This window comes from Onychomys torridus, chromosome 20, assembly GCF_903995425.1.
Source record: "Onychomys torridus chromosome 20, mOncTor1.1, whole genome shotgun sequence".
NCBI classification, from domain to species: Eukaryota; Metazoa; Chordata; class Mammalia; order Rodentia; family Cricetidae; genus Onychomys; species Onychomys torridus.
The window spans coordinates 10,499,696-10,524,081 of NC_050462.1; the positions used below are offsets into that span (position 1 = coordinate 10,499,696).

Consider the following 24,386-nt stretch of genomic DNA (forward strand, 5'->3'; position numbering starts at 1 on the left):
ATTAACATTAGGTATGATACATTTAAATATAGTATAAGAAAGATTAATGGAGGTTTATTAATTCCTTATTGTGTTTACTTATTTGATTAGAAGTCTAATTTTATATTTAATAAGTGTGTTTTCAAACTGAATCTAAACTCAGTTGGTTCACTAGTTAATATATTGGAATAAGGTTATACAACTCAATTAAATATTTAAAAATTTTAAAATCTAAATTTAAAGATATACACATTTATTGAGCAGCATATATTTACTCCCAGGTACTTGGGAGGTTGAGGCAAGAGTATCACAAATTGAATAGTATTCTTATTAAGCTTGGCAGGACCTTTTCTCAGAATAAAGTAAAACATGTCAGGCATGTTAGCTCAAGCATTTACTTACACATTCAATGTCCTAGATCCAAACCCTTGATACTGCAGAAAAACAAAGAAACTCAATAAACACAGTTAAAAATGGAGACAGCAATTGAAACAGCAGGATGGCTCAGTTGGTAAAAGTTTTGCTTTCAAGCTTGATGACCTGGGTTCAATCCCTAGTACCCACAAAGTGGAAAAGACAACCTGCTTTGGCAAGGTGCCCTCTGACCTCTATGACAGTGTGTCTCCTCAGTCAAATAAACTAATGTAAAAAAATTAAAAAGATAGTATTTAATTATCATCTTGTAACTTATAACCATATAGATTATCCCTTTCTGATTAAGGTATTAATGGTAACACTATTATGTATACAGTACTAATGTTTAGAATAATTCACTGTTTAAAAATAAGCATTTTCAATGTATCATACATTTTTTTGGTAAAAAATGAATGCTTGCACCTATATTATTAAGAAATACCAACAAGATTCGAGTCAAAGAATAAATTCTGAATTTTGGGTAAGAATAAAAGGAAGTAGATGCTTTGAGTACATCAATGTTTCCTTTTGTTATCTACCTCTTACAAGATATTTTAGCCTGTGTTATGCTACTATGATGAGGTATGCAAGGCTGGGTAACTTTTTAAAGAAAAGAAAAATACAGGAATCATCTTGCTGTTTGTTACTCTACATATGTCAGTAATGTAACCGTATTTTATTCCAAGTAGTAAAGCACTGTCAGCATCTACATTTGTTGGTGTTTCTAAATGAGATATGATTCAACTAAATCAAAGTAAGAACACTGAGTAAGTATTCTACTACACTTTTAACTTAGGAGCTTTAGAAAAATGCCTGAAATTTAATTTTAGGTAGAGTTAAAGACTCTAATCTAGTGATGTCATTCGTGATGGCAGAGTCCCAAGGTGACTCAAGTTACCACATGACCAGTGGACATGCATGTCTATGTTTCTTCTTGTCTTTCTTAGCAAACCAGTGATATCCAGTGATATCCACAGGAGGCTGTACCATAATTACCTTATTTACATCTATTCATGTCCTCTAGGGCCTGTTTCTAGATACTATAGTTAGATTGGGTATCTTATAATGGGAAATAAATTTAATGCATAAACTCCTGGACATAAAACAAATCTATATACAAAACTAAGGAACAATTTTTATGAAGATTTTAAGATCTTTTTTATTTGCATAGATATTAAGAAATAAAATTAAAAGCTTGGGGCTGGAGAGATGGCTCAAAGGTTAAGAGCACTGACTGCTTCTTCCACAGGTCCTGAGTTCAATTCCCAGCAACCACATGGTGGCTCACAACCATCTGTAATGAGATCTGGCCCCCTCTTCTGTATACATAATTAATAAATACATCTTTAAAAAAATTAAAAGCTTTATGAATTTGGAGCAATCGATTTTATTCTAGGAAAAATTCTACTTAGAATTTGGTATTTAGTTTGACCTGCCTCCTTTGGTTTTATTTTACTTTTTAAATGCTAACTCATTTTTATTTTTTTAAAAAAAAGTCACTGAAATTGTTCAACCGTACAACAGCCCTCCCTGAGAATAGTTCAGATTATGTAGAATCCACAGCTGTACCTTTTTCATTGGATTCACATCACAGCCCTTTGAAGCTGATAGCAGAGTGTAATATCTGAATTCCATATTAACAGGGAAAGAGACGAGGAAAATACTTGATTTGCTTCAGGTAGCTAAATTATTAACTAGTGGAGATTTGGGACTTCAAGCTGGATTCTTAGTGGGTTTTTCCTATTCATAACTATTGATGAGATCCCCGTTCCTCACTCATCATGTTCTTATCTCAGAATTGAGGACTCTAGAACAGCACTCACGTGGCAGAGATAGAACCATGTGAACTGGGTCAGTGTCGAGGTCTGCGTCTACTTGTTTGTGTTCCTGTCTGACACAAATGCTCGTGCTTGCACAGTGAGTTGCCAGCTATCACGTGACCTTTGTAACCCCATTTAGCAGTCTTCCCAGGCTTCAGCAGTGGACACTGCTTTGTTGTTCTAGTGTCTCTTCCAGGAAGGAAAAGAAAATGGTGTGAAAGTTAAACGTTGGGTAGTTCGCATACCTGAGTCACAAATCCCAGCCTTCTAAATTCAGATCTTGTGAAATAGTAATTTTTAAAGGACATGCTGGGAAATAATGCCTAGGCCTGGAAAGATGGCTCAGCAGTTAGGAGTGCTTCCAGAGGGCCTGTTCCCAGCACCCACATTGGGCGGCTGATAACTGCCTGTAAGTCCAGCTCAAGGGACTCTGACTTAATGTGGTCTTCACTGTCACCCATGTACACTTATGTACACATACAGACACACATATACACACACATAAAATACAATCAGCTCTTAAAAGAGATAAAATTTATGTCTTAGTTTCTCAGAAATCTAATCATTAGAAAACTGAGGTTCTTTAGAACCCGTAAGTATTTCTATAATATATTCTCTCTTTCTCTCTTTTTTTAATCACAATTTTATATATCCTGCAGCTGATGTTTAGGCTGTATTTTTAACTGTGTGATTGACCATATATTGTTATTTTGTGTTACATCCATTTCCTGTAAGCTATTGGGATTCTAACCTCACTTCTTTTTAAATGGCCACTTATTTTTCTCATTTATTACTCTTACCTTAACGTCATGAAAAATTTAAATTTAGATTATTATAGAAATAATAATTGGGTGATTTTTTTTAAACCTAAGATCAACTTTAATTTGTAATTGTATAACATAAGTATTTTTACCTGCCTTTACACGTGTGTCTGTCTGCAGTTTTACTTCATGAATTATTAGAATTTGTGTCTAAATGCAGCCAAAAGAAAATGCAACTTTGGTTTAGAATTACATTTTTGGATTGTTATGTACAAAGTTCAGTATAATATTTGCTAATAATTATCAATTAGTTCTTCCTGAGATTATTTCAATGAAGGTTTTTACTCTGGAAATCTGGTGTGTTTTAAATATAGAAGCCTATGCCACCGATGGAACATCTCTCTCTCTTTTTTTTCTTTTTTTTTTTTTCCAAGACACGGTTTCTCTGTGTAGCTTTGTGCCTTTCCTGGAACTCACTTTGGAGACCAGGCTGGCCTTGAACTCACAGAGATCCAACTGCCTCTGCCTCCTGAGTGCTGGGATTAAAGGCGTGCGCCACCACCGCCAGGAGGCTTCAGCTTTTGATTCATGTTAGTTCTTAGGTATGTATGGATTATCTGGAAAGACAGTTCATTCTCAAAACAGGAGGAGGTGATGATGTAACATTTTATTGACTTAACTCATTCATTTAACAAAATAAGATATATATTGTCCAAATGCATTCTATTATGTAATTTTATTGCTTAGTCAATGCTCTACCTATATGCATAATCATGTGTGTATATGTGTGTGTGTACTTGTGTGTGTGTGTGTGTGTGTGTGTGTGTGTGTGTGTGTGTGATGTATATGTGTGATTTGGGAGAGCCTTTGAATATTTTTTAACTAAAATAGCATGTCAACTATGAAACTTTTCATCCCAATTTTAAATTGTAGTGCCTTGAATGACTGACTGTTATAAATGCCACATAGTCTATAGTAAGTACTCATAGTACTCTAATAAAATCTGTGTTGTTCAGCCTGTTTTCTTTTCTGTTGTTTTCTTTTTCTTTTTGTTTACTTCTTTCCTCAGGGACATAGTTCTCAAGCTACTTCAGTACGAGGCATCCACAAATGTGGCTGACAACAAAGGTTACTTTCCCATTCATCTGGCTGCCTGGAAAGGAGACGTGGAGATTGTGAAGATTCTCATCCATCATGGACCGTCACATTCCAGAGTCAATGAACAGGTGCCCTCGTCGAATGTTCGTTCACATTGCAAAGCCACATGGAGATATTGATAAATTTTATCTTTACCTTGCCAAAAATCATTCTACTTCTGAATTTCCTAAAGGAAAAATTTAAAATTCTTTGGGTTTGGATGTGATGCACAGAAACTATAGGTTTAGATATCATGCACAAGCAATACAGGTTTTGGATATCATGCACAGGCACTAAAGCATTTGGGAAGATACTTGGTTGAAAAATATCTCACATAAAGGAAATCATTATAAAATTTTTGCATGCCTAATATAATCATCCATTTTTTATCTACTGAATATTTAAAGATAGAACAGTATTTATGTTTGTAATGAGAATTAGTGTTCTTTGATAAAATTTTAAATGCTAAAACAATGTTTACAATGATCATTTGCATAATGCTTTCCATTTGCATAGCATTTTCACAGTTAAGAATACTTTTTGGAAATCAATATGTAAAATACAATGCACACAGTTTCTAGACTCATAGTTAGTTAAAATTCCCTCTAAACACACACACACACACACACACACACACACACACACACACACACGAGAGAGAGAGAGAGAGAGAGAGAGAGAGAGAGAAAGAGAGAGAAAGAGAGAGAGAGAGAGAGATGTCTAGAGTAAGTTGAGCACCACAGACCACAGAGAATTATAATCATGGCAGATAAAGGCAGAGTATTTGCAAGAACATAATATCTGTATTATAAACAATGAACATATTTAGAAAGGAATTCACTTCTGAGCATTAAAACAGGTAAGAGTGCAGGTTTGAAAGTGTAGAATATGGCCTTCTTATACAGGATAACAGACATCTCGAGCTCTGCATGCCCCCTACTGTTTCCATTTTGTAAAACTATATTTGAAATCAGCATGCAGTCCAACAACTGAGTTACAACCATGGTATTAAGCTGCAGGTTGGCGGTTGTCCAATACCGATGTAAATAGATTACTGTAGGACAAGCATTTCTAATTAAAGGACAATTACCATATTATTCAGATAGCTATAGACTTTGCAGACCTTTGGCTGAAATTGAGAGTAAGTAAGAATGGAAAGTATCACTAGCTTGAAACAACAGAGGGAAAGAACAAAAGTTATAACAACATGCAACGTTGAAAGGATTAATCAGCAAAAAGAATGTTATTTGTTGGGAAAGTACGTTAATTTTTTATGACAATTAAAATTTGGGGTTTGTGATGTTACCAAAATGTAGGATTTCAAAATTAGAATGCGTTCAAGTCTTTTTTTAAACATGACAGATATGACTATCTTTATAGTCATCCTGTCTTAAAAGGAAATTTGTGAGCATCCTTTTCTGGTCCCGAGAAGGCAGAACTTCGATCCTTTACAGGATGAGCCATCTGGTGGTTATCCTTAAAACTGTCTGCAGAGCGCAAGTGTAAAAACAGCCAAGGTTAAAGGAAGGAATGTTAATGCACACAAACAAATGTTCTTTAAATGACACAAAAATAAGAAACATCCAGTTCATTTATATTTGAAAGTGAAACTTTCAAATGGTACAGCTATATTGGTGTGATGTGAAAGAAACATTTGTTTTTGGTGATATTGAACATTGATCGAATTAGGAAAAAATTTCCTCTTAAGGACACTGAAATTAAAAATTCTTTTTTTTTTTTTCATTTCTGTTACTGTGTGCTGTTTTGTTGGCAACAAGTTGAGAACATTTCTTGAGACTGTTCAGTTGTTGGTGTCTCTGTGTGTGTGCCTATGCAGGCACATGTTGGGGTGACTGTGTGGGCCAGTGTGTGTTTGGATATGTGTGTGTGTGTGTGTGTGTGTGTGTGTGTGTGCGCGCGCGCGTGCGTCCTGATGCACAGGCACTTGTGTGGATATGTGTGTGGAAGCTGAGGCCGGTGTTATTTCTTGGGTGATGCCTGCTTTGTTTGGGACCTGGGCTCACTGCTGCTGGTGAGCCCCAGGGACCCTCCTGCCTCTGCTTGCTCAGGGACTACAAGCCTGTGCCATCATGCCTGATTCTTTTTTTTTTTTTTCTTCAATGTGGTTGTGAGGATGGAGTTTAGGTCTTTACCAGCTAAGCTGTCCTCCCCACACCTTGGGACTTTTAATTTGAAACCTGTCCTCTCGCTCTATACCGTTATTTCCAAGAGTCAGATGTGGGGACTTTTATTCTTATAATAACTTGAATTTTAGCCCCCCCCCAATGGTATATAAATATTCTAGCTAATTAGGAACTTTTATGTATTCAAACGACATCGGGAAGAAACGAAAGTCAACATTTGCTGAGGACTCAAGGAAGTCAGTCATTGTTCTAAGTACTTCCACCTGCACAATGTTACTTAATTCTTTTCTGAAATGAAATTATCTTTCCTATTTTATAGAGGGAAAAACCAAGCTCAGTGAAGCTAAGTAACTTGTTTAAGGTCACATGTTCCCGGGTGACCCAAACTTGAACTCTGGGTCTTCACACTAAGATGTTGTAATGCCATCATCCTACATCCCATTACTTACAGAGGGTTCACTGTGTTGCGGAAGTTGTGCAGAGCCCTGCATCTCCAGTCCTTGCATCCCTACCACAGCCTGGTGAAGTAGGGGTTAGCATTCCTGCTGTCTGTCTGGGGCCATGACCCTAGAGAAGAAGAATTTGCCCATGATGCATCTATTAAGAAATGTAGTCAGTGTTTAAAAGGGTTTTCAGATCCTTAGTCAATGATAGTCATGACACTGAAATTATGCTCCATAGTTAGTGTTTCATTGTGCTTTCTGAAAAGGATCTTTGACTTCTTATATGGTTGTCCCCACTTCCCCATATGGGGTACATTGTTGTCCAATACCCCTGATGGAAATCTTAGTACTAATAATCCCATATATCACTTCAGATTTTCTTTTGGAAAGCATTTGTAAGAGATTCCTTTTCAAAATGCTTTTGTTGTTACTTGGGAAAATCACTAATGTTTATGTTATGTTTCACTAGTTATCAAGTGACTTTTTTTTTTCTTAAGAAAAACAAATCTCATTTTAATACTTTGGCTGCGCTGCCACATAGTGCCAGAGTTTGTCCGTCTGTGTTTTTCTTCATGGTCCTCGTTTGCATCACTGCTTCAGTGCTCTGGGTCATTTAGGGAAATAAGGGTCACTTGAACCCAAGCTCTGCAGTAGCACATCGGATCTGATGGATGAGATGGCCATTCTGTGTTGCCAGGGATGATCCATGTCAGAACTGAGATGGAGCGGAAAGGCTCAAGATTTCATCATGCTCAGATCAGCATGTGATTTAAAACATATGAACTATTGCTGAAATTTTCCATTTAATATGTCAGACCTTTGCTGAGTATACGTAGCTGAAATTGTGGATTGTGGTCTTATTGGTTGGTATATACTGTAAGTTTTAATAGCACTAGTTAGCAGAGCATGTTTTTCTATGTCATATTTCCATGCTTTAAAATAACCTTGGGGCTCCTACTGAGCTTATAAAACATCCAGATTAAAAATATCAGGGAGTCTATTTTCAAAAATAATTCAGGCAGTCAGTCTTACATTTTAATATTTAAAAACGCTCCCTACATGTTATCTCTTGGTTTATGAACCACACTGCAGCGTTTCTAGAGAAGACAATGTTCTTATTACACAGATGAGGATGGTCCCGGGATCAAAGGAGTTGAGAATGGGGTGAACTAACACTCCAGGTGGATCCTGTTCCCCATGCTGTTTTGTCCAAAAATAGCGCTGCAAACGCAGGCGATGGCATCCAACAGGTCAGGACATCCCGGACTCATGCGTTTACAGGCAATGCCAAATGGGTAATGGGTTTGGTAGGGAGGGGCAGCAGGGGAGGAGTTGGAGGTGGGAAGGGTGAGAGCGTGGTGTAGGTGCAGTGCTCATGTATGAATATCTTCACAATTAATTAATAAGAATAAGAAAGACAAACTCTGGTACAATGTGGCAACAGTGCAGGAAGTATGGTATTCTTGTCTTCTCATGTTCTGTGTGTTCTGTATATGTTTACCTGCCTCTTCTTTTACCTTGCCTTGATTTTTCTCTTTAATTTACTACTGGGGCAAAAAATCAAAGGCCCCTTATCTCCAAAGTACTTTGTCTTTGCCATTTGCTGGAGCTAGAACTCTCCTTGTGTTGGCTGTTTCTCTTTGAACTCAGGTCTTTGGGTAAATAGGTTTTTTTCAGTCATTTCTTCCTGTTGCCCATTTTCTGCAAGTCTCTTGAGTTTTCAGAGAATACCTATCTGGTTAAAAATGAAGGATTGAGAACCTTTAAAGAATGTTCTCTATAGATACACTAGCAATTATTAATCAATACATCATCACTGTCTACTCATTTTGAGTAAGTTGTTTCTTTTTAGGCTGTTAGTGAGTGTGGACCCAAGTATATAATCTTGCCTTTTTAAAGATTCCACAATTGTAGTCTCAATGGATAAGAAGGCCCAAGCTTATATTGATTGTGGATAAAAACCTGTGAACATTGTCTCCTAAATAGGTCTTTAATGATGGAGATAATTTCTCCTGAGATTTGAATAGCACTAATTGGTATTATTAGAAGAACTTACAATTTTGTTCTTATTTTCTAGACTATGGGCCGTGGAAAAGTAGAGGGATCTTTGAGGCGCCATTACTTCATAATTGGCCTTCCTCTTTCTCAGAGAGATATTACATTTTGAAAAATGAGATTCAGTCCTTTTTAGGCCAAGGGGAAATTGGGTTGGTTAGGAAGCATATTTTTATGTCATATTTTCATGTGCTAGAGTAATAAGCTTGGGAGCTCCTATCAAGCTTGTAGAACAGTCAGATTGAAAAATTAGGGAGTCTAAAACTATATATAGTCAGTCTCTATGAGGATGGAAATTGTACTAAAACACCAAACTAAGCACAAGGTTAATTTTTACGAACAGTGGGAGAAATATCTTCAGTAGATTCCCTCCCATCTGTCTGACCCCAGCTTTTTATCCACGGTCTCGGAAGAGTACATTGCCTCTATGATTTTTCTCTCCCATTGCCCTATACCCACCCCAACCCACCAAGTCACTCCTCTTTTAAGTTTTCACATCTTTCCTCTAGCTCCTTAATTTACTGGTTTTCATTTTTCTTTAGGCCAGCACAAGCCTGTTTTTTTTTTTTTTTTCTTTTTTTGTCCTGGAAGATTAAGATTAGTTTGGGTTTGAATTGTTCTTTTCCATTTGTTTCTATAGGAGCTACTATATAAGATGTAAATGTAGAGCTCTCTGGGTGAAATCTCTGGAAAATTTTAAGATTACATTGTAGCTGCAGATGGAGGCAGTAAGAACGTAGGCTTTAGGTTTTGACAGGTACAAAAGATCCCCGTGCTTCTTCGATGTAGTGTGAGAGTTTTCATTTTTAGCCTGCTTACCCATGACGTAGCTATGTTAATACCAAACATGTAAGATCTCCATAGGGGTGAATGAGCCAGTGTTGGAAAGTTTGTAGTTGTTTGGCCATTGTGTGTGTCATTGCCACTGGTATGTTGATAGTTCAGACTTGGCAGGTCTGGGCTACTTGGTTCCAATCTTGAGCTACATGTCACCTCACATCACTGTCGTCAGTGGTCCCACAGCTGTTGTGCAGGTCTTGTTGGAAGTTGGAAGAGATGTGAGCTGTCAAGTGAGTTGAGGTGATGCTTTGGCATCACTGGCTTTGGGGAAATACAAAGAGATTTCGAGCACTATCTCTCACTTCATGGTTCCCGTACACACCATGGAATGGCTGTGTAATCAAAGACCTATCATTCAGTTCTTTGGTACCTTAGTGGCCTCACCCTCCAGGTGAGAGTCATGATAATGATAGTTCCCATCTTATAACAAGGGTTAAGATAGTAGATACATAAAATGAGACTGTGTCTGATGCCTGCTGTTAACTGTGATGATGGTAAGGGCAGCTGATCTTTTAGAGTCCTAATTCAATGCCATTTCACTTCTGTTGTTAACATTTCTTGTTCACAGTTCTCCTGGCAGACTCTGCCACCCCTTGACATACCAAGACCCCCATCTACCCAAGTCAATTGCCAAAATTGTATGAAGGGTCCATTGCCTTGTTACTGAATTCATTAAAAATAAACCTTGTTAAATTTCTAGAAAAATCTCTTTGGTTTTCCAATAGGAATTCATATCAGCTGCAAATGCTGTACACTTGTTCTTGGCTACTTGTCTGGGTGTGAGTCGAGGCATGGTTTTTACCTGTGTTTTCAAAAGGAGGCTATCATCTTCTCTTAGGGACAGGATTCCTCATTCTTTTTGCCAAGAAGAGAAGCAATTATTTATATTTATTACTGACTGTTATATGAGATTTTGTTTGTGTTCTGACAATAAAGGTTGCCTGTAGATCAGAGGGCAGAGCTAGCCAGGCCAGACAGTGGTGGCATGCACCTTTAATCCCAGCATTTGGGAGGAAGAAACAGGAAGATCAGGAGTTCAAGGCTACCCTGGGCTACATGAGATTGAACCAGTCTAAAAGAGAAACAGAGCTGGGTGATGGTGGTGCACATCTTCAATCCTAGCACTAGGGAGGTAGAGGTAGGAATATAAGGCAGGATCATCCCCGTTCAGTCTGAGGATTCATAGAGATAGGATGCTCCATTTGGTCTGAGAGTTCTTAGAGGTAAGAAGTCTCTCTACTGGCTGGCTTCTCTGCTTCTCTGATCTCCAGGAAAGCTTTATTTGTCAGAACACAAATAAAATATCATACAACAACTAATAATATTTATAATAAAAGCAATGGTTTCTACTTAATTAAAATAAAATAAAACAATTTGGGTAACATTTTTGTAAATCTCTCATCATCAAGAATTTATCCTCTCAAGTCTTGTCTGCAAAGTCAACCATTAAAAGTATAATTGTTATTAATCTTCCTTATGAACAAATATAATGGAGTACAGTGCAGGGAACACTGGCCATCTGGACCCAGCAGAGCCATTAACTATCATGGCTGAATCATCATTCTTGGAAGCTGGACTCTGTGATGCATTGAAAAGTTTGATTTTTCATACTGAAGTGATAAAATTAAAACATGATTTTGATGGAATAAATGATGATTACTTTTATCCAATATAAAAGTCAGTTAGATATACTTACTACATATATCACATTTGAGTTTACATTTCCAACCATGTCAAGTTATAAATTATTGTGTCTGATAGCTAATTTAATTACATTTCTGAAGACAGGGCCTTTTGTATCTCCGCCTTCCATAGAACAATGAGAATGAAACCGCCCTACACTGTGCAGCTCAGTACGGACACTCAGAAGTGGTTGCCGTTCTCCTAGAAGAGCTCACGGACCCTACGATCAGGAACAGCAAGCTCGAAACACCGCTGGACTTGGCAGCACTCTACGGTCGGCTGCGAGTGGTGAAGATGATCATCAGTGCGCACCCGAACCTCATGAGCTGTAACACTCGGAAGCACACGCCGCTTCACCTCGCCGCCCGCAATGGCCACAAGGCAGTCGTGCAGGTGCTGCTGGAGGCAGGAATGGACGTGAGCTGTCAAGTGAGTCTTTTAGCCAGCCGTCTGTGTGTTCAAGGTGACGTGGCTGCTCTGCCTGCTTCTGGGAGCACGTGGGGAGTTAAAGTACAAGCTTTCTCTTTAGCTGGAAGTTGTGGGTAGTACCATGAGTAATTGTTTTCTTTTTCCTGGCATTTCACCTACAGCCCAATACCATAGAAAGTCAGGTAAAACATAGTGAATGAATTTAACTTTTAATTTATTTTATTGTTTTAGATTTATTTGTTTTTATTTTGTGCATATGAGTGTTTTGACTGTGTTGCATGTACATGCCCGGTGTGGGACATTGAATCCCCTGGAACTGGAATTATATATAGTTGTGAGCTGTCACATAGATGCCAGGAACAAACCTGGGTCCTCTACAAAAGTAGCAAGTGTTCTTAACGGCTGAGCTATCTCTCCAGCCTTAACACTTAGTGTTTTAGCATATTCACAATGCATAGCTGACCCATTTAGAATCCAGTGGTTCCAAATGTTCTATCAGGTGGAGTACTATCAGTTTCCAGTAAAGAGATTAGGAATTAGAATCAGAGATTTAAAATTTTTGTCTCAGACACAGATGATAAAGCCAGACTGTGGGCTTAGATTTACTGATTAAGTTTTAGGTTGCTTTCCAATATAATTTACCATCTGTACTAACTAGTGACCAGTCACTATGTTCAAAGAGACTCGGAAAAAAATGCATTAAAAAACTGCAATTTGAGTGTTTAAAAATTATTTTATGTGCATGAATATATTTGTGTGTGTGTGTGTGTGTGTGTGTGTGTGTGTGTGTGAGAGAGAGAGAGAGAGAGAGAGAGAGAGAGAGAGAATGAATGAATGAATGAATGAGTGAATATCAATGAGTTACAGGAGTCTTTCCTTCTCCAAACAACCATTATCTGCCTGTAAATCCCAAAGACTGTACCACCTGCCTCTTAGCAACTGTTAGCTGTCTAGAAGCCTCCAAGGAAGGGTGGCCTTGTTAGCCTGCCCTCTCTCCATGACTGAATGTTGACATGTCCAAGCTTGTGCAGGTCATCTCAGCTACCATGTTTTCAAGAGCACAATGGCCATGTCATGTCCAGAGGACAACAGTCCGCAACACTCCCACTCTTCCTTTGGCTCTTACATCCTTTCTTTCCCTTCTTTGGGAATGTTTCTAAAGCTTGGGTGGGGTGATATAACGCTCCATTTATGGCTGAGCAGTCAACAGTCAGTTCTTCTCGGCACTTTAACCAGTAAGGAGTCTCTGCAGCTACCGCTGCCCACTGCAAAAGGAGCTCCTCCAACCAAGGCTAACAGGAGCACTTGTGTGTGGAGATAAACACCATTATTTAGAAGGTAATTTGATGGGCACGGCATGTCTGTTTAGCAGAACACTTGGCAGTGTCCCTGCTTGGGGCTGTTAGCACATTTGCAGCATCAGGTGTGGATTCTTGTCTGTGAACAGCCAGAGAATGGTTGGTTATTCCTGTAACAGTCACAACAGCGGGGACATCTTGTAGACTGATGGGTAGTTGTCTTGGTTCTTTTTCTATTGCTGCATGGAGACACCATGATCAAGGCAATTTAGAAAAATGCTTATTGGGACTTACAGATTCAGAGAGTTAGTTTAGTCCATGACCATCATGGTGGGGAACATGACAGCAGGCATGTACAGAAGTTGAGAGCTCACACCTTGAGACAACAACCACATGACAGGGCGGGGGGAGTAGACAAGGAGGGAGGGGACACTAAATAGGAATGGCATGGGCTTTTGAAACCTTAAAGCCCATCCCCAGTGACACACCTTCTCCAACAAGGCCACACCTTCTAATTCTTTCCAAACAGTTCTACCTGCCAGGGACCAACATTCAAGAACATGCTCTCATTCAAACCACCACAGCAGTGTGGTGTGCAGGGCATAGCTAACTGAGACTGTGGAGAACAGTTCTCCCCCAGCAGCCTGCATAGCACCTCCTGGTACTGTGAAAGCTAACCGGCAAGCCAGTTCTAGCTCAGTTATTGCTTCATTCTGATGTTTCTGCACCCCAGACATGCGGTGTCTGGGATTTTTCATGTATGTTGTGTCAGTTGTAAATCAGATACCTGTCTCTCTCAGAGGCCGGGTGGACATCCTGTGAGCTGATAGGCAAGATTTTTATGTCTCTGTCAAGATCTACTAGGCCAGTCTGGGCCAATGGCAACAGTGTGATTCTAAGATGGAAAGAGGAAGGAAGTACCCAAGGCTTCTTGAGACCTATGCTCAGTTCTAGCATGTCACAGTTCCTGCTGTGTTTGCTTAGCCAGGGCAAATTACTAAGGACACTGAAATTCTCTTTAAAAATTATTTAACTTAATTCTTTTATTTTACAAACCAACCACTGTTTCCCCCCCTTCTCTCATTCCCTCCCCCCCCCCATCCCACTCCCATTCACTCCTCCTAGTGGGTAAGGCCTCCCTTGGGTAATCTGGCATACTAAATTGGGGCAGGATTAAGCTTTTCCCCTCTGCATCAAGGCTGAGTAAGGCAGCCCACCATAGGGAATGGGATCTAAAAAGCTAGTTCATATACCTGGGATAGGACCTGGTCCCATTACCAGGGTCTCCACAAACAGATCAAGCCACACAACTGTCACCCACATTCAGAGGGCCTTGTTCAGTTCCATGCAGGCTCCTTAGCTGTCAGTCCAGTCGTGAGCTCCTACTAGCTCGGGTTAGCTGTCTCTGTTTTTCCCCTCATGATCTTGACCTCCTTTGCTCCTATAGTCCCTCCTCCCTCTCTTCAACTGAGCTCTGGGAGCTCAGCCAAGTGCTTGGCTGTGGGTCTCTGCATCTGCTTCCAGCAGTCTCTTGATGTCGGTTCTATGATGACAATTAGGGTAGTCACCAATCTGATTATTCAGGCACTCTCTCCACCATTGCTATGAGTCTTAGCTGGGGACATCCTTGTGGGTTTCTGGGGATTTCCCTAGCACCAGATATCTTCCTAACCCCTACTGGCTCACACTGTCAAGATATCTCATTGCTCTCCTTCTCTGTTCCTCCCCAAACTCAGCCATCTTGATTCCTCATGTTCCCATCCCCCATCTCCTCCCTTTTATCCCTTTCCAGGTTACCCAGGAGATCTTAACCCTTTCTCCTTCCTGTGGCAATCCACGAGTCCCTATTAGGGTCCTCCTCATTACCTATGTAGCTTCTCTGGGGTTGTGGATTGTAGCCCGGTTATCCTTTGTTTTACTTTAAGTGGGAAAATGGTCTCTACACGTAGATTAGAAGAGGACATGGATTATAAAAAGAGTTTAAATATCCAAGAAGAAATAGGCGAGACCAGTTTCACAGATATTCTACAAGTTCCAGGTAGGAACAGTATTCCTCCATGGAGTTACTGGGAATTGTATGGAAATTGAACTAAGCATTTCTCAGTTGTTAGAGTTACTACACCTGCATAGACCCTTTTATAATCGGGATGCTCACTGTGCCTGGTGTTAACACACTCTTGCCTATTCACAGCCAAGGTTTTTTCATGTTGTCACTAGATGCCATGGCTGGAAGGAGAAGAATTTAGATTCACCTTCGTAAGTGTATATTCATTTTTTGGGTGCAAAACATTATATTTTGTACTTTGGAGAATCCGACATGAAAATGATCTGTGCACCTAATTTAGTAGAAGAGATAAATAATGTATAAGAAGGTTTCCCATATTTGACGTCTAGTAAATGCTAAGACAGAGAACTGTGGAGGCAAATATAACCAAAGAAAGTATAAATTTCCTTTAATAAGAACTTGAGAAGCCATGAATGGAAGTGATATTTGAAGAGAGCCTTGGATGTCCAGAATAACTTTGAATTTGAAGTAGAATTTAATTTGTGACATATGTATTAACTGGGTAAAAGGTGCTTAGAATTATATAATTTGAGGGCTTTTGTATGGCTCATGTTTTCCACGGTCTCAGTTGATACTCCTTGAAGCCACTATCTGAGGCATTTAAACTCATCTTGTGATAGAATTTCAGTTTGTTATTGATTTATCAGAGAAGAGGGATGATATATATGCATATTGCTAAGATGACTTGGTCAGAAGGACCAGGCAAGTGCCTCAGTAGGGTGGGCACCGCTTGGTACCGATACAACCTCTTCTGTTGACACTTGTTCTTACAAAGCACTCCAAGTAGTAGAACTGAAAGCGTATTTTAGAAATGAATGCTCCCATTAGCTGTGTGTGGCTTTGGGTATTTGTCTGTTACTGTTGTTTTGGTGGGGGAGGGTGGTACACACTTGAAGTCTCAGGATGTGGGAGGCCAAAGTAGCAGGATCCCCAGCTCAAATTCAGCATAGTGACTTTAAAGTCAGTCTAAAATATATGGTGAGTTTCTGCCTCAAAAATTGAGGGGATGACTTACTAAATTTGTAAAATTTTTATCTTATGTTTATGTTTCTTTGCCTGTGTGTATGTCTGTGCATCGCACATATGCAGTGCCTGTGGAGGCCAGAAGAGGGTGCCAGATTCCTTTGGAACTGGAGTTAGGGCTGTGAGTTGCCATGGGGGTGTTGGAAACAGAACCTAGGTCCCCTGCTAAAGCAACAGGTTTTTAACGACTGAACTCTCTGTCCAGGTCCCACTTACTGTCATTTTTTAAAATAAAGATTTAATTTTATTACTCAAACTAACCAAATTTTCCCATTGAATTCACTCCAAATTATTTTTAATATCAGATAGTGTTTGTTGGTGTGCTCAGTGGCCGAGAGTGAACTTCAGCTCTTTTAGAGGAGTCAGTATTCACTATATTGCTGCAGTCAATCAGTTGAAAACTAGCAGTGTTCAAGTCAATTCCTTTTGGTTGTATATGTTTTTCCATATTTCTCTCTCTCTTTATATGTCTGTGCATGTGGTTTACATATGTGTACATGTGTGTCAGGTCTTCATGCTTTTGCAGCAAACATGTTTCCCACTGAGCCATCTTCCCAGTCCTTCCATGTGTATTTGAAATGTCACGTGTGTATTTTGTCTGGAAATTTTGTTTTCTGCAGTTTTTTTTCTCTCTCTAAGCGGTTTTAAATGATAGCATATTTGCACTATTACACAAAATACTTTGATTTCTGCGTGGCCAAATTTCATGTAGGTTGACTATCCCTTATTTGAAATGATTAGGGATAGAAGTGTTTCAGATGATTTTGAATCTTGGAGCGTTTGCATATAAATAATGAAATATTTTTATTTTGGGGAAAGGACCAAAGACCACATATGACATTTATTATGATCTGTGTATACCTTATACATAAAGCCTGGACGTGATTTCAAACTATTTCTAGTGTACTTGCATTTTGACTATCACCTATCATGAGGAAGCCGTAGAACTTTCTATTTATGACATCATGTCAATCCTTAAAATGTTCAGATTTTGAAATATTTCAGACTTTTAACATTCATATTAGGGATGCCCAGCCTGTCTTATATATACTTATAAATGCTTTACTCCTAAAATTTTTCTTAATAAAGCCATTCCTATTAAGAAAGTAGGAATGAACTCACAATATTTGAATTACCATTCTTTTCTATGGATTTTTAAACCTGAATTTTGGTAACTAGAGAGTGAAAGTAATATATTATTCTAGTGATTTAACTGTATGTCTTCCTTATAAATATCTTTGATTAAATCTTGAAGAGTTCAATCATTAGCACAACATTAAGGCAATTATACTTTCTATGACTAGTCAGTAAAATTGCCCCAAATTAATAATCAAAAGTATAAGTTACCATACTGGGAGCTGTTAAAATGAAAGTTGAATAAAGTACAGCTTACTATTAGCACCTTATAGTGACAGGGGATGAGAGGTGAGTGCATACATCTCCATTAAATAAACTCTATACTCTCTAACTTCTCTAGATAACTTAAAACCTTCTCCAGATTTAAACACCTCCTTCTCCACACTCTCATTCATCTTACTTTTACTTTTATTTCATTGAGAAAGAGGAAACAATCACAAATTGCTTTTAACATTAAATTTTCTACATTTCATGGCGCATGTGGAGGTCAGAGAACAACTTGTGAGGAGTCAGTTTTATCTTTCTGCCATGTAGGTTCTGGGGGTTGAACTCGGGCTGTCAGGTTTGGCAGCAAGCACCTTTATTCTCTGAGCTACCTCGTAGACCCGCCTTTCCTTCCTGGTCCTGCAAATGAACTCTGTGTCTTTATAACCAGGTCAGTGCTTTCCTTGTTCGTTCGGTTCTGTCTCCCCTGTCTGCTGGGATACATCACTCTGGCAATGGTCTCCTTCTCTTTAACTTGGTTTTTCCTTTGCACCTGTATTATTCATATAAGGACACAACAACATTGTAATATCTTGTCTTAAAAAAAGACATAGGAGGAGGAGCCAGTGGCGTAGTGTCTTACTTTCTTGTCCCATGATTGCCTGCTCCTGTCCTGACCTCCACCCATTGGTGTCCTGTAACCTTGAGCGCAGACATCCTTCCCTTTTGTCTGCCCTGATTTCTGTGTGGACCTCATTTAGTTTCTTAGCTATATGACATATGTATGTGAGATAACTACCAAGTTTCTTTCTTTCTTTCTTTCTTTCTTTCTTTCTTTCTTTCTTTCTTTCTTTCTTTCTCTGTCTCTCTTCCTTTCTTTCTTTTCTCTCTCTCCTTTCCTCCCTCCCTCCCTTCCTCCCTCCCTCCATCCTTCTCTCTTTCTTTTTACCCAGGAATTTACTCTGAACTCTAAATTAGTCTGTATGTATTATTGCATGGCTAATGAGCATCCCAGACTCAACGTTTCCCAAACTGAACATTTAGCCTTTATGTCCATTTCTCTCTAAGCCTGCAAAGCACCAGCTCCTTCCCATTTCAGCAAAGGCCAGTAACCTTCTTCTAGTATCACCAGACTTTGGACTTCTTTCACACCTTGCCTTCCTTTCTGCAGAGCAAATCTGCAGGCTCTGAGGTTGTGTTCAGAATGTCACCATTTAACAGTACCTTCCACAGTATTGCCTTAGCCCCCGTCCTCACCATCTCTTGCTTCCTGTGTTTCTCTGGGCTCCCTTTATCTCGCTTCACTGTTTAAGTTGCTTAGACAAAAATCCCATAGGCTGAGTAGCTTATGTAAGAGGAATTCATCCCCCCCCCCCCCCCCCCCCAGGTTACAAGGTCTAGGATCAGGATTTTAGCCAATCTAGTTCTTGGCAAGCAATCTTCTCCTGCCTTGTCAATTTCTTCCTTCACATGACATTTCTTCTATATATAAATGGAGAGAGTGAGTTCTCTGATGTGGCATCATCTTATAAGGACACTGGTACCATCAGATTAGTACTCTAAGGCGGGCAGTGGTGGCGCATGCCTGTAATCCCAGCATTCAGGAGGCAGAGGCAAGTGGATCTCTGTGAGTTCGAGGCCAGCCTGGTCTACAGAGTGAGTTCCAGGACAGGCTCCAAAGCTACAGAGAAACCCTGTCTCAAAAAACAAAAAACAAAACAGATTAGCACTCTATTCTTAAGATTTAACTGCTTTCTCAAAAGCCTTATGTTCAAATAAGCCACAGGGTGGATTAAATTTTTACACCTGGACTTGGGGGAGACATAACTGTTCAGTCTATGACAGATTCTCGTTTGTCTGTTTTCAGCATAGTAGCTGGAAAGGACCCCCTTCCATGAAGTCAGGTCATTTCACTTCTCTACTCCTAAATCTCTCTTGCTTTTCATCGTACCCAGAGCACAGGCCAAGTTCTTCCTGTGGTGGCCACAGTCTCGTATAATTTGGTGTGACAAAGGAAACAGGTTGGTTGCAAGTTGTTTGTGATGGAGTTTGAAGGGCAAGGGAAATCTCTTAATCATTTAATTCAGGCTTACCCAATAAGGGAATAGTTCCAGAAAAGTGAAAGATGAAACCATGGAATAGATGGTTCCATAAGGAAAAAGTACAGGGAAGAGAAGAAACGCAGTAAAGAATATTTAATGGAAAAGCTCCCTGTGAAGTAGTTACAAGAGGAATCCCAACAGCATGATGTCATCCAATCCTGTGTTCACTATGCAGTCATGAGTGCATGCTGAGTACCAGGCATTGCCTGCCATGTGCCAAGGTCACGGCACTAAGAAAACTAGACAGGGACTTCCAGTGAGAAGGAAGGGGACTCTTGACAAAGCAGAGTGAAGAGAAATCAGATCTTTGGTAGAAGGTTGAAGTACTAGCAGGCTCACAGGAAGTTTCTTTGTTTTTGTTTTGTTTTGTTTTTGGATTGTGGAAGGGTGCATATGTTTATGGAGAGCCTGGGGTTGAAGATGCAAGAGAAATCATGAAGATCCCAGACGAGCCAAATTCAAGAAGAAACAGAACAATGAACACAAATGCAGGGTTAGCTCTGATGGAGAGAAAGGAGGCTTCCTTTTGAGACAGAATGAGGAAAGAGGGGAAAGAGAAAGCAGCCTATAGTCTCTAAGCAGGAGGAGTTGTGCACCCCCCTTTTGAATGGGAGGAGTATTAGTTTTCAATCATCTGAACATTTGCTATGTTCCAATTTTGCTATCCCCTGCCCAGCTTAAACCATCTTTTTAGCTTTAGCTGTTTTTCACATGTATTCCTAAGTCCTTTATCATTAGATTCCCTCTTCGGTATCAGATGAGACACATTCTAATCTGTCAGTAGTCCTGAAAAGTTCAGTAGCATTTAGATTTACATACTTTAGATATGTCCAGCCAGCTCTGTAAACTGCATGCAGGCCAGGAGAGGTATGAATGCAGGTCAACACAAAAATCCTCAACTTTCTTAGAACATTATGAGGTTGGTTTTTTTAAAATAAACTTTTATTTTGGTAATTTGATCATCAAGTTCTGAAGTGTGAAATTTGTAGGTGATAATATCACTTTGCAATGTCAGAAGGTTGATCACATCTGTAGAACACAAAAAAGCTACTGCCTTCCAGCTGATTCAGATGTGATGTTTGTTTGCAAAGGCTTGGATGTTCTTACCTTTGCAATTGGTCTTTTATCCTGAGAAAATACATTAACATGTCGTAGTAATAACCAAGGTGCCAGGATTTTTACGCCTGAGTTAAATGGCTGTTGTTCTCGTAGTGTTTCCTTCCTTGCTGTCCACCAAAGTTCTACGTAGCCATTGGCTATCTGTTCTTACAGCTGTCATGAGTCTCGCTTCTTACAGTTCTTCTTCCCTGTTCAGTTTTTTTCCTGCCTATCACTTCCACCTCTGTGCTATTATCTTATCACCATTGTTCTCTATTTTCTCTTAAAACCAAGTTCTAGTCTTCTTTTACTTGATCTCCTTTGGAGGCCTCAGGAGGTTATGATTGAAATGTTAAATTTGGAGGGGGAACCAATTAACCAAGCCTGACATGCGCACATACCTTTTCTATGCACTATTTCCCCGTTTGCCCCCTACAGCACCTAAGTCCTGCTATCCCCAGTTCCTCAACTCCTCCCCCCACCTATGGCCCCTTTATACTTTCTGTGTTTCTGTAGTATTCCAGGTTCTGCACTCACAGCTAAGGGGCCAGATATGGATCCACAAATAAGACAGAGCATGCAACATTTGCCTTTCAATATAATTAAACTGAAACCATTTAACATTACTCATTCAGTATAATGTTTCATCCATTTACCTGAAAATTTTATGGTTTCATTTTTTTTTTTTTTGCATTAGAATAGAATTCTATTCTATTTTTTATGCATTATACTTTTATGGTGAAAATAATACAATTATTTTGGAATTAATCATACCTTTAAAAGAAAAAGCCCATAGTTGGCAAGTTGGCATCTGTAAACCAGGATTTGTGATAACACTGTAGTAAAGTTCCTTGTACCCATCAATTACCTTGGACTTAGGACAACTCTATCTCAACAGTTCTTTTGTTGTTGTTGTTGGTTTTGAGACAGGGTCTCTATGTGTAGCCCTGGCTGTCTTGGAACTAGCTTTGTAGACCAGATTGACCTTGAACTCACAGAGATCCACCTGCCTTCATCTCTCGAGTGCTGGGATTAAAGGCATGTGCCACCAACTGCCCAACAACAGTTCTTATTCTGTTTGATCAAAGAAGATAATTACGTCAACCTTAGATTTGGAGTAGTTGATCCAGGTTTACAGCATGTTGTCTCCAGTTGCTATGACAAAATATACAAGATAGTTGGTTTGCTAGGTAATGTATCCATTTTGGTTCATGGCTGCAAAGATCTCTTCCCTGTTTACCCACTGCCTTTGGTCTGTGGTAAGGCCATGCACTGTAATGAGAATCACATGAAAATCATGCTCACCTCATGGTGACCAGTTCATTAGAATGAGAAACATGGCTGGGATGATGGCTCACAGTGAAATGTGTTTGCTATGTAAGCTTGAGGTTGTGAGTTTAGAAGCATATTATCTACTTAAAAACCAGACATAGCTGTTCATGTCTACACCTCAGAGCTGGCAGCTGGAAGCAGCTGGATCCTAAGGCTGCTGACCTGCCAATATAGCTGAAATAGTAAGTGCCAGTTACAGTGAGAGACCCTATCACGAAAAAAATAAGGTGGAAAAGTGACTGAGGAAAACATCCCAGCATCACCCTCTGCATCCAGTATGTGCACATGTACCCTCCCACACACGGAATTTCTTCTAGTACTTTCTCTTTTTTAAATAAAAAAGAAGTAAAGAAGCCAGGACTCCACAATATCCTTCAAATGCATCCTTCGTAGGCTCCACTTCTTAAAGGTCACTGTCTGGTGACTAAACCTTCAACACATGGCCTTTGAGAAACATTTAATACCCAAACCATAACACGCTGATTAATGTGGACACTTGCTATTGACTCTCTCAAGAAATGGGAAAATGTCTGTCCACACAAGAATACTGTTTAAAGAGTTAATACTGTTTCTACAGTTTCTTTCTACGTCAGTACACAACTGTATACCTATGAACTGTTTTTTTATTTCCATTTTTATTATCACCTATAATAGCATTCACATTATAATTCAGAGAACTTGGGTCATACTCTCTTGAAGATACATACAGATCTCATTGATATTCAGTGGTCTCTAAGCCTTTCCCACAATATGCTTATTTTAGGTTGTTTTAACTACACAGTACACATTTATTAATTAAAGAAACATTTACATTTTATGTTATCATGGTGATTATGTGTCTCAAATTGAGATTTTAATATCAACTTTGTATTTACCTTATAATACAGAAGACAAAGTTGCCAGATTAACATTTTTCACACTAAACTCTGAGGACCTACTAGGCATTTGTTAGAGTCTTAAGAGAGAGAGAAAAATCAAAACAGAGGACATTTGTGTAGCCTAAAAATCCCCTTCTCTTTGAAATCTTCCTCATTTTCTTCAAGGAAGAATATAATATTGGAAAGGGATGTTTACCTTTCCACTGAGCATATGGTTGATTCGGGAAGCAAAATTGTGTTATATATAACATTAGTGTTATTATAAATGCCGTGGGAAGAAAGTACATATGGATAGGAAGTACACAGGAAAACCATAGATTTCAGGAGGTAAAGGACAGTTTCCTTAATGCAATTACTCTAATCTAAGATTCTGAATGTGTGTCATTGATGGTTCTCCAAGAACACTCTTTTAGACTCTAGGCATCATGTGGACTTGTTAGAAATTCTGGGACCTCATCTCCGGCCACTGAAGTGGAAACTGGGAATGGGATCTAGAATTCTAAAGACTTGCTTTTTCTCTTCCTGCCTCCTTTTCTTCCTTCCTATATTTAATCTTCCTTCCTTTCTCCCTTCTTTCCTTCCTTTCTGTTCCTGCCTTTCTTTTATTTATTTCATTATTATTATTATTATTATTATTATTATTATTATTTTATGTGTATGGGTCTTTTGTTTGTCTTGTGTCTTGTGCCTGAGGAGGACAGAAGAGGGTGTTAGATGCCCTGGAAGTAGAGTTCCAAGGGCCGAGAGCTGCCATGAGAGTACTGGGAATCAAACCTGGGTCATCTGGAAGAGTAGCCAGTGTTCTTAGCTCCCTCAGCCATTATCTTTTCAGTTCCATTGTCTTTTTTCTTTCTTTAGTTTTTAGATGAGGTCATAGGTCATACTGTGTGTCCCAAACTGGCCTTGAGCTCACTATGTGAGCCTTTGAACTTGGGGTGATCCTTTTCCTCAGTTTCTCAAGTGCTGGGATTACAGGAATGTGTCACTAGGCATGGTTAGAATTGTGTTTTCAAACAAGTTCTCCCAGTGATTATGATTCATGTTGATCATTGTAAACAAGCAGTTGAGTGTTATCCAAATCTAGAGGGCTGGGAGTTGGATCTGCCTGTAAAGGAAGGGACCTGAGATCCCTGGAGAGAAAAGCAGAGGACAGCATTGATAAAGAATAAGGTCAGTGTGCCTGGAGCACAGAGCATGGGTCAGCCGGAGGTTTAGGGGTACAGGAGAGAGTGTGCAGAGGAAAATCGAGGTCATAGAGCCGCTTTAAATTGTTTAGATTTCATTTATCCTAAGTGCTTATTTGCATATTTGTCTTCTATGCAGTGGGAATACACAAGGTGCAGGAGATATTTCTCCCTTTACTCTACTGACCTGTAGTCATGTTTAATAGATGCATGCTGAGCGAGCTCATGGATACTCAGCGAAGCCTTGTGCCATAGGCATTTAGCACACTTAGTTGATGCCCTGAGCACAACTAATGCAAAGAGAAGGTGAGTTGCTTCCTTCACATGTCGTAACTATGCAGAAAGCAGAGGAGCTTTCCA

At 39.3% G+C, this 24,386-nt stretch overlaps 1 protein-coding gene across 18 annotated transcripts in view; it reads left to right on the forward strand.

Moving 5' to 3' along the window:
- The window catches only part of Anks1b (ankyrin repeat and sterile alpha motif domain containing 1B), a 1,022,809-nt gene that overhangs the window by 163,305 nt on the left and 835,118 nt on the right, over window positions 1–24,386 (forward strand). For 12 of the 18 annotated variants that reach the window (XM_036169508.1, XM_036169510.1, XM_036169509.1 and 9 more), the window contains exons 3-4: window positions 4,044–4,215; window positions 11,409–11,705. In XM_036169508.1, coding sequence (XP_036025401.1) covers window positions 4,044–4,215; window positions 11,409–11,705 — 469 coding nt within the window. The remainder of the gene's footprint in view (window positions 1–4,043; window positions 4,216–11,408; window positions 11,706–24,386) is intronic. The other 6 variants (XM_036169524.1, XM_036169513.1, XM_036169525.1 and 3 more) reach the window with 1 other exon arrangement.